The sequence below is a fragment of the Leptodactylus fuscus genome, chromosome 5, assembly GCF_031893055.1.
Source record: "Leptodactylus fuscus isolate aLepFus1 chromosome 5, aLepFus1.hap2, whole genome shotgun sequence".
Classification (NCBI taxonomy): Eukaryota; Metazoa; Chordata; class Amphibia; order Anura; family Leptodactylidae; genus Leptodactylus; species Leptodactylus fuscus.
Window position 1 is genome coordinate 161,716,219 of NC_134269.1, and position 22,592 is coordinate 161,738,810.

The 22,592-nt window shown below is 41.3% G+C and overlaps 1 protein-coding gene across 1 annotated transcript; it reads left to right on the forward strand.

The window, feature by feature from the left end:
• The first annotated feature begins 12,569 nt into the window (after positions 1–12,569).
• HIGD2A (HIG1 hypoxia inducible domain family member 2A) lies at positions 12,570–16,606 on the forward strand. The gene is made up of 2 exons (XM_075274703.1): positions 12,570–12,750; positions 15,905–16,606. The coding sequence occupies exons 1-2, from the start codon at positions 12,633–12,635 to the stop codon at positions 16,072–16,074; spliced, it is 288 nt and encodes a 95-aa protein (XP_075130804.1). The 5' UTR covers positions 12,570–12,632; the 3' UTR covers positions 16,075–16,606.
• Positions 16,607–22,592: the final 5,986 nt, after the last annotated feature.

Sequence of the window (22,592 nt, forward strand, 5' to 3'; positions counted from 1 at the left end):
CGTTCACACTTTCACCACTGTCCGGTCTTTTTGCACAGACACAAAGTCGTACATGCAGGACTTTGTGTCCATGCAGAAAAAAAAAAAACCTGTTTCCGGGCGGAAAGGCCACATACGGACACCGGCGGTCACCTTTAAAGATCCATTCAAGAGAATAAGTTTTAAAGCTGACTGCCGGCAAGCCGTCTCCTGTCCAGTTTCCCTGGGGTTTACGATGGAAACCCCGGGGCAGACAGTGGCGGTAGTGTGAACCCAGCCTTAAAGGAGTTGTCCAGGATCATGAGTTTTTTGCACGGGGGTCAGGAACGTCCCCACCACATGTGACCTCAGCAGGCTAAGTAAAGGACCTGGGATGCCACTTGCATATTTTTTTTACTTTAGACAACCCATGTCCTTTCCTTAGGCCTTTATGGGCCTCAGTGTTCACATGTGGCAGGAACTTCCACCAAAACAAGACCCTGGAACAGCAGGACCGGACACTGAAGACACCAGATCACTGGGTGCAGGTGAGTATGGGTTTGTTTGTTTTTTACCTTCCCCCACCTACATGCAAAAAAAAACCAGGTTATCCTGGACAACCCCTTTAAGAGTTACAGGATTTATGTAGACCAGAGATCAGTATTTTGTGGCTCTCAAGTTGTTGGGTACCTAATACCTCCCACAATGTAGCTTCCCAACAGAGGGAAAGTCACAGGTTGCAGTCTACGGATGATGATTTTCTCCTGATCATGACATATAGATGACAGAACTATAGTCACTCTCTTGAAAAAAGCTCCAATCATTATGGGGGATCCCCTATTAGAATATATATGAAGCAGAATGGGGAGACATTGTCAATGGGAAAGTACATCTGAAGTAATATTTACCATCTGAATTAGAATGTCACTGGATGCGGCACTGAAGACATTTTTGGAACAGAAATAGATCTGGTAAGATTTGTTTCATAATATTCTTTTTAAGAGGAAATGTTTCTTTATCTTGTCAGTATTGTGGTTGTATGGTTATTTGTAGTAGTTAAACTTTATGCATGTACGGCTGAATGCTCTTGAACCTATGTGATATACATTCAGTGGCCCGACAGATGTGATCAAATAGGGCCCTTGGCTAGACATCAGAACTACATGTGAATAAACAAACTATGATAGATTTCCTAGTCATATGAATGTGGTGTGACTGTGAGGGAAATTTATTATTGTATTTGTAACAGTTTTATGGCTTAGAAAATGGACAGTTCTAGAGCACAGCAGGTTTTCACCAAAAATTGTGCATTTTTAGGCTAAAGCTCCACATTGCAGAAATGCGGCTTTTTTTGTTTCAGATTTTGCTGTGTTTTTTTTTGAGCCAAAGCCAGGAGTGGATTGAGCAGTGGGTAGAAATATAAGAGCTTCCTTTATAGTTTCCATTCCTTTTGTAGCCATTTTTGGCTTTTGCCGAAAAAAAATGCAGCAAAATCTGCAACAAAAAAGCTGTGTTTCTGCAACGTGGGGCCTCAGTCTTACATTGTTTTCAGCATACATGTCACTTTTTAAAAAGAGAGTGGAAGTGTTAAAACCAAACACAGGAGAGAGTAGATCGCGCCTGCTGGTCAAAGGATGAAGGATAGTGTAGTGCTAAGGTATTAGTTGACTATCCGGAATCCATATTGACAGTATCCCTTTAAGAATATTAGATGTTAACAGTTAGCCTGTAAGTTCTGTAGTGCATGTTTATGCTATGAATATTGTTATGAGAACGTTGTACCATACAACGCTGGTTGATGGGAATGCAGATGTTTACCAGGAGCATACTCCAGGGCCGACGTAACGTTGTCATTACAGCCGGGAGCCTTGTAAAGGCTCCCTGGCCAGTCTGCAGTGCTTTTCTTTTGCAGGATGCTCTATGCAGCCTGCAAAAGAAATGACAATTTTTTGCAATGTATTGCAATGCATTAGCATTGTAATGCACTGCATTAGTGATCAGACCCCCTGGGGATCAAGACCCCTAGGGGGTCTAATAAATGCAATGAAAAAAAAATTATTAAAAAAAAATTATAATTTTTTTTTTAAAAGTATTAAAATTTCAAATCACCCCCCTTTCTCTAGAACACATATAAACATAGTTAAATACTGTGAAACACATACATGTTATGTATCCCTGTGTCCGAAAACACCTGCTCTACAAAGCTATAAAAATATTTTTCCTGTACGGTAAATGCCGTAGTGGCAAAAATAGTCAAAAGTGCCAAACCGCCATTTTTTCACTATTTTGCCTCTGATAAAAATTTGGATAAAAAATGATCATAGCAATAACAATTCCTCAAAATGGTATAACTAAAAATTACACCCGGCCCCGCAAAAAAAGACGCTATATATATCCCCATACACAGAAGTATAAAAAAGTTATGGGTGTCAGAATATGGTGACTTTTAGAAAAAAAAAAAATTTAGTACAGTTTTGAATTTTTGTTAAGGGGTTAAAATGTACGTAAAACCATATAAATTTGGTATCTGCAGAATGGTAACGAAACATAAAATACAGGTGACATGTCATTCTGGCTGCACAATGAATGCTGTAAAAATGAAGCCCATAAGAAAATTGCACAAATGCACTATTCTTCAAATCCCCCTCCATTCTGAGTTTTTTTTCCAGCTTCCCAGTACATTGTACATAATAAATAATGGTAGAATCATGAAGGAAAATTTGTCCCGTAAACATTTAGACCTCATATGGCTCTGAGAACAGAGAAATAAAAAAGTTATGGGGTTTGGAAGGAGGGGAGTCAAAAATGAAAAACGAAAATCATAAAATGCCATCGGTGGGAAGGGGTTAAAGCCATACCCGACCCTTTAATATAGTTGGGAGATATTGACTGCAACTTTTTATTGACAACAGCACAATGCATTTCGGGCCAACAAAGGCCCTTTTTCAAGTGCATATACTTAGTCACATAAAAAGAGGCATACATCTCTTAATAATTTTGGCTCATCTAACACCAGCTGAGCTGGTTATAAAGACTATTATAGCATATGCCAGTTTTAATAACTCAACCCTATTATGTACATAATCAAATTACCGCGTTCATAACATAAATATACCTACATATACATATAAATTTATATGCATTATCTTGCCTTATGCATTTTATTACATCTTATTACTTTAAAAAGTTCCTATTAAAAAAAAAGACACATTTGTGTAATATGATGGTTGTCTTCTTTATCTGCTGCTCCCCAGGAGAAGTTAGCTATGGATGTGGATGGAGTTCTTACAAGCCAGAAAATCATCATGGAACAACTGCTGGTAAAATAAATACCGGTATTATCTATCTATCTATCTATCTATCTATCTATCTATCTATCTATCTATCTATCTATCTATCTATCTATCTATCTAACTATCTATCTATCTATCTATCTATCTATCTATCTATCTATCTTTATTTAGATTCTAAATGGTTATTTGTGATGATAGCATTTGGTATTCTCTTTTTTTTTTTTTTACAGAAAAGTCATGTTATCATGCCTATAACAGAACCCGTATGTGCTATAGTGGTAAGATCACTGGCAGTTGATTGTATTTTCTGAAATGAAGGAAGAAAGTGTTTTATTACCTAGAATGTGAAGATTCCCATAATTGTGACCTGAGTAATGTTGCTGGTAAAGACATAACTTTAAGCTCCTGGGCCCCGATGCAGAATCTGTAATGGGGCTCCTACCTACTTTTATGCAATTAAGAATACTGGTATATTTTATGGGGCATAGGAAGCTTTGAGGCCCCCTCCTGGGTACAGGACCACTGACAACTGCTTCCTCTGTACCCCTATAGCTACGCCCTTGGATGCTGGCACTTGCACATGTCTGTTTGAGCTGAAATGCCACAAATGTCTAAGTGAAAATAAGGCAAGAGTCTCAGTGTTTGTGAAGATTGAGGATGAGCAGAAGTTGGAGCTCTGACATAATAGCCAATTTCGTAGCTATACAATGCTGTTCAAGAAGGCATAGCAGACCACAACCACAATACAAAGTTGGGTATTTCACTTTGGGTATGCTGTACTATCCAATGTGCTATTGACACTGCAAGCTTATTGGATTACAACAAATGCAGAAATTCAGGTTATCTAGCATTGACTATCCTTAAAGAGAGCCTGTCACCAGAACGCGTATACCAGAACAACCCTGTGGATAGATACAGTAGGTTGGGGTCCCCTGAATCGGCACCTCCATTGCAGAGATAAAGCTGTTATTATCAATAAGCAGATCAACTCTTTGGTACAATCAAGACATTGCTGCTTACCTCAATGGAGCAACACCCTCATTGCTTCAAAGTGGTCAATATCTCGGCAAAAGAGTCACTAATACTCAAGGTGAAAATACAATTTGGTTCAGGTCACCTAAACCCATCTATCTGGGGGATGGGTTTATATGCTGGTTTCTGTTTACAGACTCTTTTAAAGATCGACCAATTTTAGATTAGCAGGGGTTCAACTGCTCGCAGATCAGCTATTTCTTGGCGCTCGCAACTCCCGGATTTGTTTACGCCATGCGCTGTGCGTTTCACTTATTATACTTTTAGTAGTTGCTGTTATGGGTGCTGCAGTGGTGTCAGATTTAAATGCAGTACCCATAACCCATTAATTCCTTAATGTTGTTTCAACAGTAATATTGACTTTATCTTTTACAGGATCGTATTGGAAAATCGGACATTGTCACACAGAGTAGTGAAGGGGAAGTGGAAGTAAATAAACGAACCACTCGTGACCTTTTTGGTCTTCTAGGTGGACTAACAGGGGCTCTTGATGGAATAGGAGGACTGTTAAACATACTTAGTATACTTGGGAAAGTAATAACATTACTTGATCCTGTTTTAAAACTGCTTATAGGTTTATTAGGGGGGCTTGGCGGAGTGACAAATATAGTTGGAGGTTTAGGGAATGGAGTTACAGGACTTCTTGGTGGTTTAACAGGAGGATTACTTGGAGGTGGTGAAAAAAATGGAGATTTGCTAGGAAACTTGCTTGGAGGAGTGGGTGGACTGACAGGTGGACTTTTAGGTGGTGGTGGTGGTGGTGGAGCACCTAATATACTTGGAATACTTGGACGTTAGACAAGGTAAGATATATATATATATATATATATATATATATATATATATACATATGTATTATCTATCTATCTATCTATCTATCTATCTATCATGTTGTCTATGTGCATTTATTGCTCCAATATATTTAATATATTTACAATATATTTCCAGCCTTATGATGTTGATGATTGATATCTGACACTGGCACCCTCACTGATCAGCTGTTTTTAAAAGCCGCAGGATTTACAAAGTATAGGGAGGTGGAAACAGATGACCTCATACACTGTATAGTAGCCGTGATTGGGTCTTGCAGCTTAGTTCCAGTATCCATGTATCACCAGTGTTTTTATTTATTTATTAGAAAAGTATATCACTTTTTCTAATCTGTTTTATGTCCTTTTGGATTTTTCAACTCTATTTTCTGTACATGATTATGAGGACTGCCAGCTAGCCTAATGCTTGGTTCATAACTGCGTTTGGTAATCCATTCAGGGAGTCCACATGGGAACCCCCCGAACGGACTACCGAACGCATACACTAAAATGGGGTCCGTGTGCTTGCTGCGCACTGCCTACACGAATCTTGTGGACAGTAAAGTAGATTGTGAAGTACTGATCAGCTGATCGGTGGGGGTGCCAGGTACTGGATCCCCACTAATAAGGTTGAATAAAGGCACAGGTCATTCAGGTTCAACCTATTAGCCTAAGACTCTGTGCACTTAATTGTGTGCTTTGCTATTGCGATTGTTGTGTTTTTCATGGCTAGCACAATGACCCATTAATTTCAGTGGCCCCATATACACACCCGTGTATAATCATGTGCCCATACAGGTGGCAACGAACCCAGGGAAAAACTTCCCTACAGCCTGCTATATGGGGTCTAAGCTCCATTCACACGGAGGAATTTTGCGCTGATTCTGGCGCGGAATCTGCATTAGAATCAGCGCTGAAAAAAAGACTCCCATTAACTTCAATGGGTTCCGTTTTCCACGTGGAACCCATTGAAATCAATGGGAGGCTTTTTTTCGTGTCAGAATCCATGCCAAATCCCTCCGTTTAAATGGACCCTAAAGGTTTTTTTCAGCACTATATATTGATGACTTTTAGAGATGAGTGAGTACTGTTCGGATCAGCCGATCCGAACAGCATGCTCCATAGAAATGAATGGATGCACCTGGTACTTCCGCTTTGACGGCGGTTGGCCGCTTAACCCCCCATGTGTCGGCTACGTCCATTCATTTCTATGCGAGCGTGCTGTTCAGATCGGCTGATCCGAACAGTACTCGCTCATCTCTAATGACTTTCCTCAATCACCTGTTTACAAAAAATGCATTTTACATTATCTGCAAAGTAGATGAGATTCTGGCTAATTCTACCCACACATTGCAGAAAACAATCTGCTGCGACAAAGATGCATTTTCAAAAAACGCTTGTGTTTTTGAAAATCGCCGCATGTCAATAATACCTATGGAAACGCTGTGTTTTTCTGTATAGGTATAATAGGAGCAGAAAGCATGCAGAGGAAAACTCTGCAGACTTTTTTGGGAAAAACACTACGGAAAAAATGCAGTGCGTTTTCACCACAGCCTTCTACACTGCGGGGTTTTTTTTAGCTGTAACCCGCTAACGTGGGGCCTTAGCCTTAACTTGCTTAATTCTATATTTTATATATTTTTCTATATTATATTTTATTGTCCAAATAATGATTGATTTCTAAATGATTATTATAATATATAATGATACATTGACAGATTTCCAAGATTATTGAATGTCAAATGTCAGTAAATACTAAGCACCTCCATTATTTATTGCCCTCAGCAATTCATTGGCATTTTAATGTTTTCAATACAGGAAGAAAAAGAAAAAATCCAGAAAAGTTTGGACCGACTGTCTTCTTTAGGAACTTACAGTTTCCTTATATTACTTTGTGCTCTGCTGATCATACATGATATAATGTTTGTCCCTTTCATTGCCTTTCTGAGAACCAAGCAGTGAGCAAACCAGATTCTTTTTCTATGCTATGAATAAAAGTTATGTGCAATGTTCTCTGCCAGTTATGTTTATTGCTTCTGAAATAAAATAAAAAAATGAACAACTTTGCAAAGAAACTTTTCATTAAAAAATCCTTTGTTTTGTGTCTTCAGTATTTATGGTCACAGACTAAAGCAAACTGATGCTGCAATATACAGTCATGCCCAAAAGTTTGAGACTTAAGCTACATTCAAACGACCAAGGCGCAAAGCGTCTGTGAAAAACGTCCACCTTACACTGGAGGGGCACCCGTTTTACGGATCCCCCATACATGAGTGTATGGAGGCATCCAGGAAAATGGCAAAATATAGGACATGACTGATATTTTGATGGTCCATGACAACAGACTGTTAAAATAACTATGATGTGGGGGCAGCACGGTGGCCTTGCAACGCTGGAGTCCTGGGTTTGTATCCTGCCAAGGACAACATCTGCAAGGTGTTTGTATGTTCTTCCCTTATTTGCATGGATTTCCTCCCATACTCCAAAGACTTACTGATAGGGAAAACGTACATTGTGAGCCCTATATGATGTACAATGGATGACACTCGGCCATCAAAAACAGAAAAACGTAATGTAACGCTACAAAACAGATATTGTAAATGGACATGTACTGTATGTCTGTTTTAACTGCCTTTAGATCTGTCAAAAATGTCACTTTTGTGTGCATAAGGCCTCGTTGCTTTAGATCTTTAAGTCACGTGTTTCTATTATTACTGAGGTACAATTATAACTATTTTATAAGCTTTTATACTTTTAATGAAATATACATCAAGGTTATGTAAATACTCAATATTTCCAGTGTTGACCCTTGTTTAAGACGTCTACGATTCTCCCTGTCATGCTGTATATCGGCTTCTGGGGCAAATCCTGACAGATGACAACCCATTCTTTTCTATTTAGTGCTTGGAATTCTTTACAATTTCTGTTTGTCCACCTACTTTTGGGGATTGACCAAAGGTTCTCAATGGGATTGATATATGGGGACGAGTTTATTGGCCATTGACCCAAAATATCAATGTTTTGTTCATTGGACTACTAGCTTTTCACTTTTCCTTGTTACATGGGGAAATACGAAAAAAAAAGCATTGTTCATCACCAAATTGTTCCTGAATATTTGGGAGAAGTTGTTCTTGGAAGATGATTAGATACCATTCTTTACCTACGGCAGTGAGTGAACCCACTCCTGAAAGGCAACGCCGCACATGAATGGTCTCAGGACACTTTACTACTGGCATGACATAAGACTCATGCTAGCCCTCACCTATTCTTCTCCAGACAATCATGCTTCACCATAAAGGCAGATTTCAAGTTCCAAGAATTACACAGTTGTGTTCCTCAGAAAGTAATTTCCTACTAAATTTACTGGATCAATGTGGCCCCTCCACTGCAGTATGAGACACAGCACGAGCCATACCCATGTTACTGCAGCTAAACTTTGCTTGATAACTTGAATTGGCTATATTGCGGACCACCATACCACAACGGTGTTCGCAATGAGCGGTTTACACAGCATTTATTTTAAATAGTGGATGAAATAAAAATTCTGCTAAAGTCATGTATCTTCCATGTATTCCCTGTGCAGGTGACCTATAAGACATAGCCTCACCTAAAATGTTGGCAAGTGTGAACATGGAGCTGGAGCTGATAGTTCCATACTCCACTATTGTATTCAATGCTATCAGAAATCTGAGGATACAAATAGAGCTGAAATCGGGATCCACTGCCGAGGACAGAAGGACATAATTTGAAATTTGGGACTGTCGCGCTGGATCCAGGATATCTGAGAAAGGGTCACCCACTGCCTCAGGGCCAGGCGCACTGTTTGCCCAATGCTTAAAGTAGCCCTTGTTTGTAAACACAGTATAGTGCTCCACCTAGTGGTAAACATTGGTAAGATAATGGATGATAATGTGGACCTTGGAGGTAATTTATTAACCAATCTTTGCTAGTTTTCTCGCATAGATGGGTGTTAATGTGGCACATCTTTGGCACATGGCCTTTTCTTGCACCAAACATGTGTCACATGGTATAATGCCACACAGTATAATGCTATGTTAGTGCCACCCCACAGTATAAAGCTCTTTAGGGCCCTCCACACAGTACGTCACATTAGTGTCCCTCAGTTCCCCCACATAATATTATGCTACGTCAGTGCCCCCACAAAGTATAATGCACCTTAGTGCCCCAAAACAGTATATCGCCATGTGTTTGTTCCACACAAACTATAATTCACGTTAGTCCCTTAACACAGTATAAAGCTTCTTAGGACCCTCACATGAGTGCCCCCACACAGCGTTATGCCATGTGAATGCTCCTTGCACAGTATGCCATGTTAGTGTACCCACAAAGTATAATGCGCCTTAGTGCTCCCCCACAAAATATAATTAACCTTAGTGCCCCTACACAGTATAATGGCACATTAGTTCTCTCACACAATATAACACACTTTAGTGACCCCCCCCCCATACAGTATAATGCTTCTTAGTGACCACACACACACAATATTAATGGGATCCTATCACTCAGATACAATTTTTTCTAGGTACCATTCGTCTCCTACCTTTCTTCGTCTTCCAATCCCGATTTTTCTCGGTATGCAAATTATCTCTCTCGCAGCACTGGGGGCAGGCCCCAGCGCTCAGACAGCAATGGGGGCGTCCCCAATGCTGCGAGAGAACTCTCTCCAGCGCCGCCTCCATCTTCGTCAGCAGCGTCCTCTTCAGCTGTGCAAACGGCCATTTTCTCGTGGCCTGTGGGCATGCACAGTCTGCTCTGTCCAAGGCCCGAGGCCTAGAAGTTACAAGCCACCACCGGAAGAAGAGGCTGAAGAGGACGCTGCTGACGAAGATGGAGGTGGCGCTGGAGAGAGTTCTCTCGCAGCATTGGGGACGCCTCCAGTGCTGTTTGAGTGCTGGGGCCCGCCCCCAGAGAGGACGATGAAAGGTAGGAAAAGAATAGCCTTTCTTAAGGCTATTCCGACGTGGTACCTAGAAAAAATTGTGGCTGAGTGATAGGATCCCTTTAAGCTCCTTAGTGCCCCCACATAGTAGAATCCCACGTTAGTGCCACCCATACAGGATAATGCTCCTCACTGACCACATACACAATATAAAGCTCCTTAGTGTCTCTGCACAGTAGAATCCCACGTTAGTGCCCCCCATACAGTATAATACTTCTCACTAACCACACACACAATATAAAGCTCCTTAGTGCCCCCGCACAGTAGAATCCCATGTTAGTGCCCTCCATACAGTACAATGCTCCTTAGTGCCCCCACACAGTAGAATCCCACGTTAGTGCCACCCATACAGTATAATGCTCCTTAGTGACCACACACACAATATAAAGCTCCTTAGTGCCCCCGCACAGTAGAATCCCACGTTAGTGCCCCCCATACAGGATAATGCTCCTCATTGACCACACACACACAATATAAAGCTCCTTAGTGTCCCCGTACAGTAGAATCCCACGTTAGTGCCCCCCATACAATATAATACTTCTCACTAACCACACACACACTATAAAGCTCCTTAGTGCCCCCGCACAGTAGAATCCCATGTTAGTGCCCCCCATACAGTATAATGCTCCTTAGTGACCACACACACAATATAAAGCTCCTTAGTGCCCCCGTACAGTAGAATCCCACGTTAGTGCCCCCCATACAGGATAATGCTCTGTAATACAATCTCATTAGTTAGTGACATAGACCCTTTTACTAGATTTGACCACTAGGGAGGTGTGACGTTTCACCCTGTTCCGCCCCGGCCTCCGGCCCCACAAGGCGCGAGGACTCTGGCCTCCGCCACCCAACCGCAGCCGCTGGCCCACCCGGCCTTCGCCGCAGGCGGAACCCGCGATCGTCTTTTTAACTATACCGTCCGCTCCCACAAACCCAGAGAGAGGACCGGGCCTTATAGGATAATACGAGAAGAGCCTTCTAAAGTTTTAACATTTTATTAACCCAAGATGGTCGATACTAGGTCAGCCAGAAATACATATAAAGATATACCCTGGCGGTCACAAGCTTATACGGTTACAGAGAAGGTATGTTACAGTGCAGTGAGATAAAACAGATTAAAGAGATTAAAAGATTAGAAACAGAAACAGTCCTTAGGCACCCGGCGATTCCGCAGCCAACGCATGGTACCCACAAGGCAGGAGATACAGTCCATTAAAGTCTCTGGTGGGGGCACCACAGCACCCCCCCACATAGCATATAGCAATAAAGAGAGTTTTTCCATACCGATGTAAAAAGTCCATAGTCCATAAATCCATGATCAGATAGGCGTTACATCATAGGCCTCATAATTCCATAAGTCCATTAGCATTAAAGTAGTATATGGCTCTCCTTCAAAGTCCCTTGGCCGCATGGCTTTCTTTGTCTCTCAGCACATGGCCACTTCTGCCTGTCTTTGCTCATAGCAAGTTTCCCAGCATATTGACACCAAACATGATAACTCAATACCCTTTGAGTAACGAGAACTGGGCCTGGGCTCTTCCCAGGCCCGTAGGCTTAAAGTTTTTGGGTTAAAAACGTGCGTTTCACTACTACGCACCAGAAGATCTAATTGTCATAATGGTAGCATCTTTCCCTGGCGCAATATCATCATAAAACCATAACTGTTTGAAGTTTTTACGGAGTCAAGCAGTCTACTACTAGGTGTTAGAACTTTCAGAGCCAGGATGGCCCCCTGCTAAGAATCAAGGAAGTTAGCACAGATATGTTAATGACATGCCTAGGGTGAGACAATGGCTTTTGATCTTGGCAACTGGCCACAGATAATCAGATTCACCCATTTGGGTCACTAGCCTTCACATCCTACTGAGATAACAAGATTCCTTAGCAGGATGGTGACTTAAAAAATGGCAAATACAGACCAGATAAGTCATTCTCCAAGATATACAGTTGAGGGTCAGTCAACACAATACAATACATAGGTAGTTATAAATATAGCTGAGAATCATGATTGGGGTCCGATTCATCACAGGAGAGTTAAAAAATTATGAAATATTTATTTCCTTATTTTAATTTTCATTATGTGGGGTGAGTCTTATCGTTCATACAGTAAATACAGGACATGTTCTGCTACTATTCAGATTGGACCTTTACCCGCTGGCAGACCATGGTCAGTGAACTTTTACTAGAAATAGTTGAGTACCCCAGCCCTATAGCTACACCCCTGTGCACATCTATTTCCAATCTTAAAAAAGTGAGGCATTTAAAGAGCAAAGAGGGACTGGGATAAAAAAAGGGACTGTCCATCCCTCTGCATTCAGAAGGCATGCTTCTTGTTCTAGCTGCACATACAGGGGATACATTACCAGCCAGCTAGGACTGTCTTACCGTCTCCTGCCACTAGGTGGTGCACTACATTATGTTTTGAAGCAGTACAGTAACAACAATATACTCCGACTTTCCGTAGACACGTGATACCTGAGCCAATGTGACCGGAAGTGTCATCCTGTTATGTAAGTGGCAGGAACTTGTTTCCTATTGGTAGGTGAACAGCGATTTGGAAGTGTCCTTGACAGTGGAAGCATGGCGGCACCCCAGCCTCCAGTGATAGAGGGGTTCGTTCCATCACCCCATATGGAGCGGGAACAGTTCACCAGCAAGTTCATGAGGAAAGTGCGGGAGAACCCTTTTGTGCCATTAGGTAAGTGCAGGGGAGTGCCCAGGTAGTATGAAGTATACAGAGGAAGGGGATGTCATGTCTGCTCTGGACTGTGCTAGTGGTGGAATGTTCCATTCTGGAAGGGGGGAGCTTAAAACGTAAAGTGCAGATCCACACTGTACCCAACGAACTTTATATATGAATGGTAAATGTATCCATGTTTGAGAAGGAACATCCCTCTTTTATTGATGGGCTTACAGAATATGGATACAGCATTGTGGTCAGACATCTACATTACATTATTAACGTATAGGAATTCTTACCAACTTTTGGTGTGTCTGTCTGTCCGTCTGTGTGTCTGTCTGTCTATATACAACATTTGCATCTCAATTAACCCCATCATCACAACCTAAAAAATGAATGCAGACCCCCCTTGTATACAAACAGTTCATCCTGACTGATATAAGCCTATAAACTAAAAGAAACTACACTTTTCCCCCCAAACTAACATATATCCCAGATCAGAAAACCCTGAGCTAATGTAGACCCCTAAAAAAATGACAGTCCCCAGATTCACACCCCTGAGGCTTTGATCACCAGTACATTGGATAGTTGATAAATTCTGCATTGGTGGATTCTGTCTGGTGGGCCCCCTTTTCCAGTTGTCAGTGGCAGAAGTACAGTGAGGAGGAGTGTGACTGTAGTCCATCTCAAGCGTGCGGAGCCGTCTACTCCATTCCAAGTCCACTGGCAGAAGCCGATACACACTGTACTTTGGATATTGGTGGTGGTCTCAGCAGTTGGACCCCAATGTTTGACATTTATCACTTACTAATAGGTAGGTGATAAATATTTCAGGCAGGAATAACCTACTTTATTTTAATGAGTAAGAATTATATTTAAAGTAGCATGTCTAAAGTAAAATACAGAATGGGGGTTGGGGGGTATAAGTAGCAGGGGCTCAACTGCGCAGGGTGTTGTTGATTTGTGACTGGGGTGACGTGAATGCCCATACACTCCCATAGAACTGGTTGGAATAGTATATTAAATAGGTAGTCAGATAGATGTAATAGTTCTAGTCTGTTTAGTCTTTCACTTTGGTCCCTTACACATTTCTTTGGGTTTCTTTTTTCTATAGGTCCTTAAAGGGGGCGGCTGCTTTACTCTTATTTTAGTGCAGGGAAAACAGTGTATCAATGACTTTCTAATGTAATATTAGAACGTCTTATATCCTGGAGCACCACCCACTCCTCAGGCTACACACAGCTCCCTTCAGGTAATGGTGACTGATGAAAAGTCATGTGACCAGACCTGTCCATCGGCCTCCTGCTACTGTCTTATGTTCAGTGCTTTTTATTGGAGGAGGCTGATGGACAATTCAGGTCACACTACCTACATTGGTAATTTTTAGAGCGTGGCGTTCTTTTTGCTTATCACTATCAATGTGTGGTGCAGGAGGAAGAAATTATAATGATGCACAGGGCTCTCTATAATGACTGTATCACATGGCCAGTGAATGCAGGAAGTCTGTAAGGTAATGATTCAGCAGAGAGCTCCGTAATGTCACCTTGGCATCTTCCGCTGTACAGCCCAGTAACACGCGACAATAAAAATCACTATATTGCTGCTGAGTAATATGTGCAAGAGAGCATATCATGCAGTGGCAGCAAGTATGCCATATCGTGTTTGCAATAAAGCCAAAAAATACTAATGTTTACCATTAAAAGATTCACAAGTTCTACACTGATTCCACTGGTCAATAGGTCATCTTCAATTTTCAGTTAGCAGCAACACAAGCCATAATAAATAAGTAGTCCCACTATATCTTTGTAAATTGTGTGTCCCTGCTGGCTGAAGGCTTTGATGGATGGCACAGCTGTGTTTTAGGGTGCAGGCATGATCATTCTGCCTTGTCTCACTTTGGTATTTCTGTGCTATGGTGTCTTACTTCAAGTCCCACAAGTAATACTCTCTGTGTGAAATTCATTAGGAGAGCCTTCAATATGATATTGTCAGGGGTCAGATTCATTGTATATCCACCAATCATTTGATTAAAGGGGCTTTCCAGGAAGATAAATTGATGGGTAAAGCACTGTGACCCCCTCCAAATAGGTAATAGGAGAGTCTGCCCCTTTGGCTTAAGGGGAAAACTCCCGTCTATGATCTTGTGCCCTTACAAGTTGGTACAATTCCCTTAGTGTATAACCCCAATGACTTGAAAAATCTCATAAAACCATATTTTATTCACAGTAGAACATATATCAGAAGTTGAAAGTTTAAACCTTTTTCATTTCGTTAAAAAAAAAAAAAAAAAAAAAATGGTTTAGATTTCGGTTTGCGTTCCCTGGGAACAGATAGGCATCATTCTACATCAGGAGTAATCAAGGATGGCTAGTAAATTTCCAGTAATGTATGCCAAACAGACTGCATGAGGAGTGGCTTCTATGATGTGTGAGATCGTATCAATTTATTGATCCATTGACACAAGTACAGTGTGACCATTTAGTTAGTAGTGATCATGCTGAACTGCATTACTCCTGAAGACATGAGGTTGTTCTATATCACATAGAATTATGTAGTGCTTCTCTAGGCTGGGGCTCCACGTAGCTTAAATGCCGCGTTTTAGCTGCAGCAAAAACCGCCACATTTTACATTACCTGCAAAGCAGATGGAATTCTGGCTAATCCCATCCACACACTGCAGAAAAAAAATCCACAGCGGCAATGCTGAGATTTCAATAAGGCTCGTGTTTTTGTAAATCGTTGCATGTCACTTATACCTATGGAAATGCTGGTGTTTTCCATATCGGTATAATAGAAACAGAACGTCCACAGAGGAAAACTCTGTGGACTTTTTGTGAAAAGCTCTGTGGGAAAAACCAAAGTGCATTTCTGCCGCTGTTTTACCTGCAGCACTTTTTTGGCTGCGGCTTCCTATGTGGGGCCTTAGCCTTCAAATTGGTTTAGTTGTCTCCTGTTTACTTGGACTGTACTTTAGAACAAGTGATCTAGGAAACACTAAGTGCGAGATAATTGTCATTGATCTTCTGTGTGTATATGGAATAAAAGTGACATTTTAGGGTACTCCCTGTCTGATATTTTGGGTAATTCTGGATCACCTTACTTGAATAGAACAGGCTGGGCTGCTAGTGAATTGACCAGTATCTGTGAATGGATGTCTCTTTTCTCCTTCCCAGGATGCCTTGCTACTGCTGGCGTTTTGACATATGGACTGATCGCTTTCAAGCAGGGGAAAACCAGACAGTCTCAGATTTTGATGCGGGCACGTATTCTTTCACAAGGATTTACTGTTGCTGCCATTATGGTCGGTGTTGTTATGGCAGCCATGAAGACTAATCCAAAGTAATGCAAAGATGGAGAAGACATTTATCCAACAACCTTTGGTCTGCAGACATCTTCCATTCCCTGGAAAACATAATTGGCTCACCAGTACTGCTGAGAAATTTGTGATAGGGAAATAAATAATTTGTGTATAGAAATTGTCATTGTAATGACTACATGTATAGATGACCAAATACAGTATCCTACAGGGGATTGGAATGAATGTGTAATAACCAAATCTGTTCACATATATGCATATATATTGGATTATAGGCCTTGGTTCATAACCATGAATTCTTTCTGTATATTGGCCTGATAGGAAATGAACACATGTAAAAAATATTCTTCTGTTCACCCATTGTGATGGTTTTTTTTCTCTGCTACTGTATGGAATGCTATTTTGGGCGGCTTGCAATTTTATTTGCTCATTTTAGCTGCATGTATAGCAGGAAGGAAACTAGAAACCTAAACACTCAATGTTCACTCTGAAAACCAAGACCCCATTACTCAAAATGGGAATGTTAAATATTTGTAGGAAATAAAATGAAAACACAGAACCAGCGAATCTCTCTTCTTGTAAGAAGTTATATGTGTACTGTGAGGACTGCTGAGCCAGACTGCAGCCATCATACTGTAAGGTAAGGCTCTCATGCAGACAACCCCCCACCCCCCTCCTTTGGTTGTATTATTTCTGTTCTGATATTCAGATGGGCTACTGAAGAACATGGAAAACTGTTCAGCACGAAGCAATATATTGGTAAGTAGAACTACATAGGATGGTCACCCAGAGAAGAAGGCTGCTTGTAGCAAGGCACCCAAAAAAACAGACTGCTAGATGTATGAAGACAAATTATACACACGTGGACAAAATTGTTGGTACTCCTCGTTTAATGAAAGAAAAACCCACAATGGTCACAGAAATAACCTGAATCGGAGAAAAGTAATAATAAATAAAAAATTCTATGAAAATGAACAAATGAAAGTCAGACATTGATTTTCGCTTTAACAGAATTAAAAAAAAAAAAACAAACTCCTGAAACAGGCCTGGACAGAAATGATGGTTCCCTGTACTTAATATTTTGTTGCACAACCTTTTGAGGCAATCGCTGCAACCAAATTATTCCTGTAACTGTCAATGAGACTTCTGCACCTCTCACATTTGTTTGAAGATTTTTTTTAATATTGAGAAGGGATACAAATATGAATCTAGTTTTGCGTTAAAGAAACAAATCCATAGACAAACTTCGCGAGAATCATTTTATTTAGATGCAAACCAAAAGTTCTATGTCAGACCCCAGAGTATAATGAATGGAAGACCAGGAGAGGTGAGTGAAAATAACAGCTATATACTCACCTTGCCTGACTTCTCATGGGTGTCCAACCTCCCCTTGCATCCTCTGGATGACATCACATGCCTTCAAGTCTCTGCGAAGGCCTGTGATTGGTCTACAGTGGTCACATGGGTTGTGGTGTTGTCACAAGGTTTTGACCCACTCAAATCAAATAAAACCATTGGCCCTTCCTACAGGAATGGACAGTCAAAAAGTAGCATGTTGTTTTTTTTTGTTTTTTTTTTTATAGCTGTTCTGTTTATAAAAATGCAGCTGTCAGATGTAACTGTACCCTAATAGTAATAAAAATATTATATATTTAATTTTTTAATTACTTGTATAGCACCAACATTTCATTAACACTTCCCTATGAATCATAGGGTTCATGTACAGACAAAATGAGACATCACAGAGTAATAAATCGCACAATAGGAGTGAGGCCCCGCTTGCAAGAGCTTACATTCTATGACATACCTGCAAGTGAATCTTTATATAGTGGTCCAGGGCTGTTTAAAACACAATGGGGGCTCCCCTATTACCACCATTGTGCGGCCCCCACATAGTATAATGTCTCCCTAGTGGCTCTATATAGCTTCCACTAAATGGCCTATCACACAGTGCCCTTGCATGCCTCACACATTAACCTGTCTCCTTCTAGTTGACCCCACAGTTTCATGTTCCATCCTCCAAATTGCCCCCAGATTCATGGCCCCCTTTCCCTAGGTTACCCTCACAGTTTCATGCCCCCTTTCCCTAGGTTGCCCCCAGTTTTCATGCCCTCTTTTCCTAGGTTGCCCGCAGTTTCCTGTCCCCCTTTCCCTAGGTTACCCCCACATTTTCATGCCGCCTTTCCATAGTCTGCCCCCACAGTTTTATGCCCCCTTTCCCTAGGTTGCCCTCACGATTTCATACACCCTTTCCCTAGTTTGCCCCCAGGGTTTCATACACCCTTTCCCTAGGTTGCCCCCATGGTTTCATGCCCTCTTTTCCTAGGTTGCCCCACAGTTTCTTTACACGCTATACTAGGAGGCCGCGTTTCATTATTACTGATGTGGGCTGCTTTATGGCAGTCTGTACTCTGAAAGTAAATAAAATCATTACCAAACTTTGTCTATCACTCTCTATGTATTTCTTTATACACTTGATTAATACTTGAGTTGAAAATCTTTTTTTCTTTTTTTTCACATATGTTCCAGTCTCTCTGGCTCTTTTTTTTTTTTTTTTTTTTTTTTTTTAACTTTATACACCTGTATCTCAGTACCAATTCAGTCTCAAGCACATGGATTGGCAATGTTCTGACAGTACAGATGGGACAAGTAGCTGGATAGCACTCAAGTTACATCTTCCTCATCTTGGTTGTGTTGGAAGTGAAAAAAGTTGATTGAATGTTTTCTTTGAAACATATACTGTATAAAGCTGGTCATACATACACATTAGACGATTGTAAGATGGATTCACCGATTTGGATGGGACTGGCCAACCATTAGTATTTAGGTGTTGGATTTCAACTGCCCAATCCTTTTGTTCTTGAGTAGATACGACATTGCCAAAGAACCTGGCAGCATCTTTCTCTCTCCAATTCAGTACACATACATGGGCTGAGCAGAGTGTGCATTTGTAGGTCGGAGCAAGATAGCTGCTGACATTCTGCTGACAGCATTATATACAAGACAAAGAGGTTTACAAAAACCAGTCTTAACTGTTGCTAGTTGGCTTCAATAGGGAGGAATGCAGCAGGAATAAAATGCATGTAAAATAAAGATGGTTTTCTATAGAGACAAGCCTCTAGTAAAACTGCTTCTGTAAAAACACTACATTTTTCTAGCAAATTTGTTATGCTCTGTGTTACTGTTGGAGCGTTGCTTTGTGCAGCATTCCACCACAAAACATAGCCATGACTTAACAGCTCATTCACATGAAGCATTTTTCCGTCACAATCTTTTCTTGATCTCTTTTGTCCTGGGGCATTTTCAGTCTATTATAAAATTCTTAGCGAAAATGATAATTAGAAACTGAAGAGATTGGTAAAAAAAAAAAAAAAAGCGGGACTCTATGGGATAATTTATCTTCTACTAGATGTCAAGGGGCAAGTGTGCAGGTCAAATTGAGCGCTCATTGAGTGCTGTCTACACAGGGACAGGGATGGTAATAAAGCTTCCCTGCCTTCTCTCTGGGAGCTCCGGATACAGTTACAGCCGTCTCCCCATTTCAGCAGCTGCTGAAAACTGCAAGGGCAGTTAGACAACTAGATAACCACCTTCTGGATGTGTATAGTCTATGGGTGGTCTGGAAGTGGTTAATATTCCTAAGGTTCCGTTCTCACAGAGTAATGTGCCGCTCATTTAGACGCGTATACACGTGGAGAGCGCGACGCTTCAAAACAGATCCCATTGATTTCAATGGGTGCTGGCTTACGCACATAACACATTGAAATCAATGGGATCTGTTTTGAAGCGCCGCGCTCTCCACGTGTATACGTGTCTAAATGAGCGGGGCGTTACTCCGTGAGAACGGAGCCTTATAATGCACAGCTCGCATTATAAGCGCATCTCCGTTCTTCCCACAGCGCTTTAAACAGAAAGTTTGCACAGTTTTCCTCCGCGGACTTTCTGTTACAATTATATCTACGGGGAAACCGCCGGCGTTTTCATAGGTAAAATATACATGCTGCGATTTCCAAAACTGCGCCGTTTTAGAAATTTACCGCAAAGTGGGCATGGGATTCGCAAGGGGTTATTTGGTGAAGAAAAAGGTCTGGCAGTGTAATATAGACACTTGTGTCCTGTTATATTTATTCTGAGCCTTTCATAGAACTACCTGGGTAGACCTGAAGTCATGTAAAAAATGTAAAATATTAAAGTCGTAATTCTTTTTTGTCCCTTGTTGTCAGTATCCTACAATGGTTGTTGTAGGATATACACTCACCGGCCACTTTATTAGGTACACCTGTCCAACTGCTCGTTAACACTTAATTTCTAATCAGCCAATCACATGGCGGCAACTCAGTGCATTTAGGCATGTAGACATGGTCAAGACAATCTCCTGCAGTTCAAACCGAGCATCAGTATGGGGAAGAAAGGTGATTTGAGTGCCTTTGAACGTGGCATGGTTGTTGGTGCCAGAAGGGCTGGTCTGAGTATTTCAGAAACTGCTGATCTACTGGGATTTTCACGCACAACCATCTCTAGGGTTTACAGAGAATGGTCCGAAAAAGAAAAAAACATCCAGTGAGCGGCAGTTCTGTGGGCGGAAATGCGTTGTTGATGCCAGAGGTCAGAGGAGAATGGCCAGACTGGTTCGAGCTGATAGAAAGGCAACAGTGACTCAAATAGCCACCCGTTACAACCAAGGTAGCCAGAAGAGCATCTCTGAACGCACAGTACGTCGAACTTTGAGGCAGATGGGCTACAGCAGCAGAAGACCACACCGGGTGCCACTCCTTTCAGCTAAGAACAGGAAACTGAGGCTACAATTTGCACAAGCTCATCGAAATTGGACAATTGAAGATTGGAAAAACGTTGCCTGGTCTGATGAGTCTCGATTTCTGCTGCGACATTCGGATGGTAGGGTCAGAATTTCGCGTCAACAACATGAAAGCATGGATCCATCCTGCCTTGTATCAACGGTTCAGGCTGGTGGTGGTGGTGTCATGGTGTGGGGAATATTTTCTTGGCACTCTTTGGGCCCCTTGGTACCAATTGAGCATTGTTGCAATGCCAAAGCCTACCTGAGTATTGTTGCTGACCATGTCCATCCCTTTATGACCACAATGTACCCAACATCTGATGGCTACTTTCAGCAGGATACTGCGCCATGTCATAAAGCTGGAATCATCTCAGACTGGTTTCTTGAACATGACAATGAGTTCACTGTACTCCAATGGCCTCCACAGTCACCAGATCTCAATCCAATAGAGCATCTTTGGGATGTGGTGGAACGGGAGATTCGCATCATGGATGTGCAGCCGACAAATCTGCGGCAACTGTGTGATGCCATCATGTCAATATGGACCAAAATCTCTGAGGAATGCTTCCAGCACCTTGTTGAATCTATGCCACGAAGAATTGAGGCAGTTCTGAAGGCAAAAGGGGGTCCAACCCGTTACTAGCATGGTGTACCTAATAAAGTGGCCGGTGAGTGTACGTCACTTAATATAACGGATACCAAGTCATCACATACAATGATGAGATATCGGTGGGGACACAAAGAAGTCAGAGTAGTATATTACACTATATTATATGCCAGACAACCAATTTAAAGGATTTGTACAGGTTTACAAACTATTTTTTCCTGTTGCTCAAGACTCTTTGTATATTTGTTTCATGTTTTCCTCATTCTAAATGTATAGACGTAATAAAAGAAATTGTTGCAGAAATATACACATCCTTGAATATCCATGTCAGCTTCATAAAGTAGTTTTAGATATGATAAAATAAGATGTTTATTGATAGGTTGTGTCTTGTTTGAGTTTGTCTGATCTGTATGTCTCCTGTTATATTTATTCTGAGCCTTTCATAGCACTACCTGGGTAGACCTGAAGTCTCCTAATTTATCTTGATTTCTTGTTTCTTCAACTCTTCTTCATTTGACCGACCTGATCTACTCCAAGTACAAGCAGCAAGAGTAGAGCAGGATTGGTCACATGACAGAGTCAGAGCATGAGAATAGAAGACTGAAATTGTAGCCTTGCAGTCTCCTAGCAGAGCTATTACCTTGGATTCGGCATAACAGGGGACCAACTTCTATATTAGTAGGATAAACCTTCTATACACTTACACTGCCTAATATATCCCTCTCTTCTTTTCCCCTATTAGTCTTTGGAGTGTGGGAGGAAACCCACGCAAACACATGGAAAACATACAAACTCCTTGCAGATGTTTTGTCCTTGGCAGAATTCAAACTCAGGACTCCAGCGCTATAAGGATGCAGTGCTAACCACTGAGCCAACATGTTGCTCATCTAGTTCACTCTTTGTCATTAGATAATCCATGTGATTCACTTTACCTAGCAGTAGTTGTAGTGTCACAGCTACTGGTGTTTTATATGTTTTATATTTATAGTGGCGAGGGCACAGACAAGACAAGCAGCCATTTACTCCTGATATACTTACCTCAGAATTATTCTAAAATCTCTATAATTGATCATTAAACCAAGATGAAAATAAACAACAGCAATAACAGCTGCAGCTACATCATTTATTCCAATAAAAAGA